The sequence below is a fragment of the Dipteris shenzhenensis genome, chromosome 11 (assembly GCF_047967505.1).
Source record: "Dipteris shenzhenensis isolate YYH24624 ecotype China chromosome 11, Dip_SZ_1.0, whole genome shotgun sequence".
NCBI lineage: Eukaryota > Viridiplantae > Streptophyta > Polypodiopsida > Gleicheniales > Dipteridaceae > Dipteris > Dipteris shenzhenensis.
The window spans coordinates 4536073-4544948 of NC_141606.1; the positions used below are offsets into that span (position 1 = coordinate 4536073).

The 8876-nt window shown below is 38.3% G+C and overlaps 1 protein-coding gene across 1 annotated transcript; it reads right to left on the reverse strand.

The window, feature by feature from the left end:
- Positions 1-6607: 6607 nt before the first annotated feature.
- LOC147896519 (uncharacterized) lies at positions 6608-8374 on the reverse strand. The gene is made up of 3 exons (XM_087381975.1): positions 7897-8374; positions 6999-7079; positions 6608-6918 (listed from the first exon to the last, which is right to left on the reverse strand). Exons 1-3 carry the CDS (start codon positions 8250-8252, stop codon positions 6777-6779), a joined length of 579 nt encoding a protein of 192 aa, XP_087238101.1. The 5' UTR covers positions 8253-8374; the 3' UTR covers positions 6608-6776.
- Between the last annotated feature and the right edge of the window lie 502 nt (positions 8375-8876).

Here is an 8876-nt window from a genome sequence, read left to right on the forward strand (position 1 = left end):
TGTAATAGAGTTGTGGCAATTTAGCAAAACACAGATGGTTTTGGTGTTTCCTTGTTGTAATGAAAGCCTAAGTTTAAACTGATTGCATTTTGTTAGATTTGTGCTAGATAGATACTTTGATTTTCTCATAGGTGACCATAGCTACTATTTGTTTAGGATTGAAATTTTCTCAAAATTTTGAACTCCCCTTTTCTCTTTGTTTTACACCTATCAAACCCTTAGTAAGCCTAGGCTGCTGACCTTAGCCTAGCAGGACCTTATTATTAGCCACATTATTAGTAAGCCGAAGCTTGACCCTAGCCTAGCAGTACCTTATTATTAAGCCAAAGCTTGACCCTAGCCTAGCAAGACCTTATTATTAGCCACCTTCACTTGGAAAATGTGGATATAGGAATTGATATAAAAGCATTAAAAAAGCCATCAATATGGTGATCGACATAAAATTTGACATGTTTATATTTTGATGTTCTTATACATAGTTATCTCTATGTTAATCACACTGAAGCCAAGGCATTTTCAAAACCATATCGATGGTAAATTGCCCAAAAAAAGGGAATGCTAGAGCTAGAAATCTCTAATCTACCCTATACTTCAAACTCTATGTGTGGGGAGAGAAGTGGTGTTCGTGTTTGTGTGTGTGGGTGTGGAAGACAAGAAAACAACCCCTTTTGCATAAGGAAAAGACAAAAGAGTCGGGGTAAAGGATAGAAAGAGAACATTATAAAATTAAGAAAGAGTTTAAGTATGTAGGTAAAGCACCTATGTAATTGCATAAAAAGTATATAAGACCTTTAACAAGAAATGAAAATACTGTTTTTGCAAAAAAATTTGGAGCTTGTCTTGATAAGCATCTCTTTCATTGAAGAGAGTCTGCATACTTGCCACCATCCAACAAGAAAACATGGTAAGAACTAGCTTAACTTTAATTAGGAAGGCAAGTGTCATAAACACCCCTCATGGGGAAGGAAGAGGAAAACGTAGGGAAGAAAATAGGAGAAAATTGGTTAAAGATGCGGGGGGAGGGGAGGGGGGGGAGAGAGCCTGAGAGAAAAATTTAGAGCTTTAAGAAAGGAATCGAAAGAAATCAGGAGGAATCAAGAAAAATTACGAATTGTTTGTGAGATAGAAGGAAAAGAAATTAGAAAAAATAGGAAAATGAAAAATTAAGAAATTAAGTCGATGAAGGAGAACAGTAAGTGCGTGCGTGTGTGTGTGTGTGTGTGTGTATAGATTTAATAATCCCATCATAATCGAACCATATAGTTAATTCAACTAGTTGGATAAAGTCTACAAAATAATATTAAATTATTTGAAAATTTGAGTATAAGTAGATTATACTAAGCCTTAGACTACCAAGCAAGGGTACATAAATTGGTACAAATCTTGAGCAAATCCACATGTGCAATAAGAAAATAATTGTCCATTATTAGCAAAGAGTGGACCAGAAGTCCAAATGTTGAATCCGTCCGGAAGTCCGAACTTCAAGGTCAGGGTTAACTTACCTACCACCATCCAAGAGAAACTAAGTGTTAGAACATCATACCTTCAATTGGGTAGATAGGTAGTGCCTGCTTACCCTGGCTTGTTAGAGCTTGTTCACGTGGGAGGGGTGGTTTGCAATCCAGCCTGTCCCTATCGACAACTGGCTCTGCTACTGCTTGAGCCCCTCCTCTTGAGTAGGGGCCAACAAAAAAACTAGGTTTTCCCTCCAAGTGAATCCAAATTCAAATTTTTGGTTTGCAATCCTTCCCTTCGCGTGAAATGCTCTTTATCACTTTTATCAAAGAACCAAACTACCTTCTAGATTCAAAAGTATGAAGTACTAGGTGTGTTTGAGAGGTATTCATTATCCTTGTGAAAGCCTATTATTGGGAGGGTAATCCATCCCCATATTAGGATCCCTCAAGTAACCATAGTTTAAAAAACATTAGTAACTCTTAAAACTTTTAAGGGTAAGGAGAATTTTATGATCAAGCCTGTAGCTATTAACACCCTAAAAATGAAAAAGAGTTTTTCTAGTGAGATAAAAAGGAGAAACATCCAATTAATACATTACAATAGAATTTAATCTAACTTACATGTTGAATATTATATAAATGAACCATTATCACAAATTAATTCAAAATGTTAACAAATATACATAACTGTGAATACTTCTAATAAAGTAAATGGATAAAAGAGCATTTTTTCTTTAAAAATACAGATACCAGCCTATATATAACTATGTATAACTATAACTATGTGTGTGTGTGTGTGTGTGTGTGTGTGTGTGTGTGTGTGTGCATATATATATACATATACATATACATACATACATACATACATACATATATATATACATACATATGCATATGCATATCCATATCCATACACACACACATACACACACACACACACACACACACAAAAACATACATACATATACTCTTACATACATACATACATATATATCGCAGTGAATTCAAAAAGGGTGTGTTTATGACCACCCAACTCTAGCCAAAGATGATAAAACTATATGCCGTCTAAAGGCGAGCCGAAAAGAGCTAAGGAGGCATAAGGGGAGTAGAAAATGGGCCACCCCAACAACTCTCTTAGCACTGATCCAAAAGCAGGCAGTCGGAAGAAATAAGAGGAGAGTCGTTGCAATAAAAGAGGAGCATGTGGTCATGTGAGGTGAATGAAAAGGTGAAGTTGCCAAGATGGCTTTTACCATTGACGAAAGACTAAGTGATCTAACTTCACATGATTGGCACTAGATGTTCCAAGTACTTATAATCTATTTAATGCATTTCATGTTTGCATACCATAAGTACTTCTAAATAATACCCATCGTATCTATATTAATACATTGTGTTCGCATAGTTGTGCTTCTAATAGCACTTGGGGGTTGCTTAATGGAGGATATCAGAAGTGCCATCAACAAGCTATGCTCTTTTGCGAGGTGTGCATCCCAAATTCATGATCCACCATTGAAGTGCATTCGTTTCCTTCTTACTATCTTGAGGATATTTTAAGGCGGGTATCATTAAAGGAGTTGCAAATTCATCAATCAAGCCAATCAAAATTCAAGCCATCGAAGCATATGTTTGATTGAGAAAGCAATCCCAACAAGCATTCTAGATATTAGACTACATCTAGTTGTCCATTTAGCATATCAACTGGCATATGCAAGAATTGTGCAGAGTTAATGGATGTTCTTCTAGAAGTGTTTCATGAAAGTGTTAAAAGGGATTGTGAGGTAAAAGGCATGTTCAGACTGCAACAAAGATTCTTGTGCAAAGGAATCCTACTACACCTCAACTTTGAGATGATTGGGATGATCCAAGAGTTTAAGGGAATGTGCCACAAGAAAAAGGCATGAAAATTAAATATGAGTGTTGCGATAGAGTTATAGGTAAATACATTTTATCTTGCTAATTGCAAAAGAATGGAGAAAGGCATTGAAAGATACGAAGAGGCAAAAAGAAAACTAGAGGAAGATAGTAATAGAGGGATTATGTATCCAAAAGATTTATGTCTATTTTTAAGCAAATGCGAATCGAATGGCTCGAAGATGCAATTACAAAGGGCTACTAGAGGGCAGGGAATGTGAGTAGTGGGGAACGAGAAATTGCCAAGGGTTGTGGTCTTCACATAAATAGTGGTCTCTTTCTTTTAAGGTTTGAAATTTAAAATACTAAGTTTTTTTTTTATGTTCACACATTTTGTGCAATGCAATGTAGTCACACAACATGTTTATATTTGATGTAAAATGGTCCAAATTTGTGTAGAGGGGTTCAAGCGACTGTGAGAAAAAATTCAAATGGTTTTTTTACCTTTGACTCTACTAATGATCTACGAACACACTTGCGCTACCTTGTCGTTGTGGACACATGTGTATTTTTGTAGTATTTCTTATTGGATAGCTTGAATCGTGGATTTTGCTATCATTGATGCACCTAATAACTTGAGTTATTCTAAAGTTATGTTTCAATCGAATCGCTTGGATGCAAATTGATCATATGTGATTCAAGTTGCACCAAGGAAGTGATGTAAAGTATCTCAAGAAAGAGATGCAAAATTCATAGTAGATGACATGGAGACAAGCACTTCCAATGATTCTCTACCTCATAAGCCGATGCCTGTACAACATCCACAAGTTACTAACACTTTAAGCTCTTCGAATTATTACTCAAACCTAGATGTAAGTAATCTAGTCTTTGATGCAAAAGACATGAAAGACTTAGCACATGATAATCATGATGGTATCAATATGTTATTAGAGAATAAAGCAGAAGATCCATCTAATGATTTAAATACTAACTACACAATATAAATTTGTTATTCTATACTCGCCTTTCAAGAGTCCATGCATTCATGGATTATATTCTTGTTTCATACACTACATTATAAAAACTCAAAATTTTGCTAGTTTACAACATTGTGCATTTTAAAACAAGCATTACCAACACTTAACGATAGTGTTGTTGACGCTTACTTTGACAATCATTCCAACCTCTGCTTCAACGCTTATATCGACACCCATCAAATGTTCAAAAAAGTGTTGATGGAAGCATCATAAGGGACTGTTATATACTATTGTCTATTCTATCCAACTAGTGCCCAAAAGTGCAAAGCAACAAAAAGAAGTTACATCAAACTTCGTGCAAGCAATTCACAGTAAAGAAACAATATCAACCAATTCATTGTGAGATGGAGGTGGGTTTTGGCAAGGATAACTAAGCAAAGTGCCCTGTGTAAGACTGTTGAATTCTCCTAGATCTCCAATATTTTGCTACATGTTAAAAAACAAATGGATCATGTGGTAGTTCAATAAGCGCCAACCAAGCAACAATGTTCAGCATATGGCATAAGTCATCCCTGCTTGCCTCTATGAACGTTGAAGTCTACCAAGCAATGGCTATTTTGATACCCACTAATGAATATCAAAGCTTAATCACAAAGCATCAAAAAGGAAGGCAAAAGTATTGGTATGGATCCAATAATAGATTGGCAATACACTCATGACCCCACATTCTCTATCTATGTTACCAAAGACATCCCCATAATGAAGTCCTTCTATAGCTCCTACATGCATGGTTATCACAACCAACTATTGTTACTACACTAGGCTTACTAGCATGCCAAATACCGTTCTTCCTAGAAGGTAGAGTATTGATAGGCTGGAATTGCAAATAAATAGTAAGCGAAGCAGGTAACGTTCACATTGTATGAAGAAACTTTAGCGAGAGTGTGTGTGTGTGTGTGTGTGTGTGTTCACTAAACAAAAAAAAGTGTGTGTGGGTTCACTATTGGACACTCTGGACTTTATGGACAGACGAGAATTGTAAAGCCTTTAGTGATCCTATATTTTCCTTGTTTGGCTTTTTTAAGCGTTCTCTGCAGCAATCCTTCTTTGATTGCTTGCAGACGCATTGTATAGATCATGATGTATATCTAGCATACATTGAGATTTTCAGCTGATGTAATTTCGGCTACCTCGTTTTGAGGTCGCTACTCTTGTAATATAATCAATCAAAAGTTCACTTTTAAAAAAAAGAGTGTGTGTGTGTGTGTGTGAGAGAGAGAGAGAGAGAGAGAGCGCTTTTCAGCTACTCATTTAGAAATGAAATGCGTGGACTTTTAAGAACTCCATGTTTACCCGTTAATGACCAAAGCCCCATAACGAGTAAAATTTATAGAACTTCATCTATTCTACTTGTGGTTGCTAACTCTTAGGAATATATCTACTAGTTAACACATCTCACTTCATGCAGAAAGCCTCCGATTCAGAAATAGCTCATTCACATATGGATAAAACTGGCCTTGAAAGAAGTTTAAAGAGGCGGATGCAAATAGCACTCCATATAAATCACAACTTATGGCATTCGTTAACGTACACAAGGGTTGTCAAATAAAAAATGCTTGTCTGCAAACTATAAAGGGTATGTGTATGTCCTAAGACAAAGAGAAATTGCATCACGTTCCTATGAAATAAAACTAGTTTGAAAACAATCCATTATTTTCAGTTCCTGAATAGCTGATCAGCTTCCAAAAATTTTCATTTAAATAGGCTGATGTCTATAAATTCATTTCCTTGCAAAGGTCCTGATATTTCTTACAATCTATGAAGCCTCAAAATTTCATTCTCAGCCTCCACCTTATTGAACCTGGCCTCATCGTTAGAGACGAAGCTGGAAAATGACAGCCTTTTGTCCCCCCTCCCCCTTCAACGAAGATGCAACCACACCACACCTAGATATAGCAGTAATATGCAAGTGCCAGTTTTTTAGTAGTTACTTACTAGACAACGCTTATGATGACAGAATTTGTTCAAATTCTCTGCAGATCCAATAGAAGAAGCGCAAAGAATGACTCCAAAATTATACTGACCAATACCAGGGACGACTCCTGTGATTAACAAGGTAGTTGGAAACATTTGAACAATTCACCCCAAAAAATGGGGCCATTTAACCTAAATCTCCTTGAGTTTTGTGATGCAGCACAGTTCCCTTAAGGCTGACAAATTAGTCTGCAATGTACTGGACCACACATAGTTGCCAGAATTTCAGAGATTCAATGGAACTTGTCTGACAAGGGCTTTTATCAATATTACACAAGAAGACGCCTGTCACAATAGACCCAAACACTGCAGCTAAAGGCTGGTCTAATCTGCTGATCTTGTTCAGCATGTATGCATTCATGTTTCATTGAGCTTCAAGACATTTTTTCCAACCATACCATCAAACCCCAGACAAAGAGCACAAAGTCAAACTGCATGGGATGCAACCATCCTCCTATTTAGCTGGCAAACCAGACATAAACCTTGCAGCCCACACTGCCCTCCTTTCAATTTCTAGCGAACTTCCATACTGTGGATCTTTACCAAATCTTTCTATACGTGCTTTTTTCTTTGATTCCTCATCAGCAATACCAAACCTGAACAGCATTAGGACATCCTTCTTCAAAACCAATTTGAGGAAAATTCTAAAAGATTGAAACATCTTCTTTGTGGATACCTTGCAGCACGGGCTCTCATCTTTTCTGCTTCTGATTTTTTATCTTCTTTCTCATCATGAGCTGCTGGACCAGACCCAAATCTGCCACAGTATGAGAAAATGACACAAATGTCAGAGACAACTTTAGTAGATAAGATCTACTGTTTGAACTTAATTGTTGAAGCTAATATTTAAGGCGGCACTTCCTCAATGATAACTAGCACCATCTCTGAAGTTGCTTCCAAAATGGGATGAATACTGACTGAAGATTTAATAGACTGGAACTGAGTTAGTGATCAGTGCAACCACGTCCCCATGTGCACAGCACTAATTGAGGAGCACTAGGAGCACCGATCACCGATTAGCAGTGAATAGATTCCACTAGTGAACCTGATCAGTTCCTAGATTGTAGCCACTAATCATGGGCAGATGAAGCTCTATAAAAGCATTGTACTCGTTCCATTACGTGTGCAATACACTGGCTCGCATCCTACTCTCACGGCATTAGCATGCCGACCGCTGCCACGTCGTCTTCAACTTTGCATCTGATGCCAGTCTTTGACAGGACAGGGTTTGAAGCATGGAAGCGGATGACGACTTTCCACCAGTCCCGTCTTCATTTCACGAAATTCTTCAATAGTCCACGATGAGTTGTGGACCCTCAACAATTCAGAATTTGGACGCATACAGTTTACTGTCTAACATGAATGACTGCCTTCTCTAGGTCATCAGGCCTTTCCTTTTTAGACGCACCGCATGCACTGCCTCGATCTATATTTCCCTCTCCTGAACATTCTACCATCAACGATGAGAATCGCCTCTGTCAAATGCTGCATGGCATTCCAGAAGGATGCACTGTGTTTTCTTCCTGTGAGTCAAATTCCGGACTAAAATTATAAATGACAAGCGTGAAGAATACCTTGCAATCCTAATCCTACGCTTTTCTTCCTCAGAGATCCTCAATTCCGTTCCGAAACGTTCGGCTCGACGTCGTTTTTTCTCGATGTTCGTCAGGGGTCCATCTCTGCGGGACTCTCTGGCCAGGGTGGAAGCCCTCGTATTCACATTCTTGTCCATTGCAGGGCTCACAGAAGTGTCTTCTGGTTGTCCGGACGTTCCATCTTTCTCGAAAACCGCAAGTGGCCCGGAAAGCTTGCCAACTTTCTCCTCAAGTGGCTTCGCAACAATGGAAGGCTCCGTCACTTTATCCTCCGGCGATGCTCCGTCATGCGGCGACGTTGCGGCAACCTTGATATTTTCCAGCAAAGATTCCATAAAACCACGTATGAAGACGCAATTGCAAGGAGATGGAATTGGTAAGAGGATCAAAGGCAAGGCAATGGCGGGAAGAAGCGATTTGTACTCGTGAACTAGTCCAATTGAATCAAATAGTAACACTCATGGCCCCTACTTCTCAGAACAACTCCATCATGGGGACCTACTTCTCACAACTCCATCATACCAAACGAGTAACTTGACTCGTCTACTACGCGCTAAACTCCTGCTCCCCTCGGTCTCAATATGGGATCTCAATAGCGAGGTTGCTCCCCTCGGTCTCAATATGGGATCTCAGTAGCAACCTTGCTAATTTGAGAATAGTATCCAAAGTTGTGTTACCACATGCTTTTAAGATGGCAACAAAGGTAAAGCTACTTGGCCATAGACCTTGCTCCTGCATTCGTACATAAAAGCTGTCATTGTACTCCATGTAAGCACATTAAAGACACGCAATGCTCCCACTTTTTGTGTACATGTCCATCAAAGTGGTTCCCATGAGAAATCAAACATGTCCATCAAAGTGGTTCCCATGAGAAATCAAACTCAAAGCCAATCTTTAAAACTTTAGAGTTGTTTCCTAAACTTCCTTTAAACTTGCTTCCCCTCTTCCATCATGCAAGG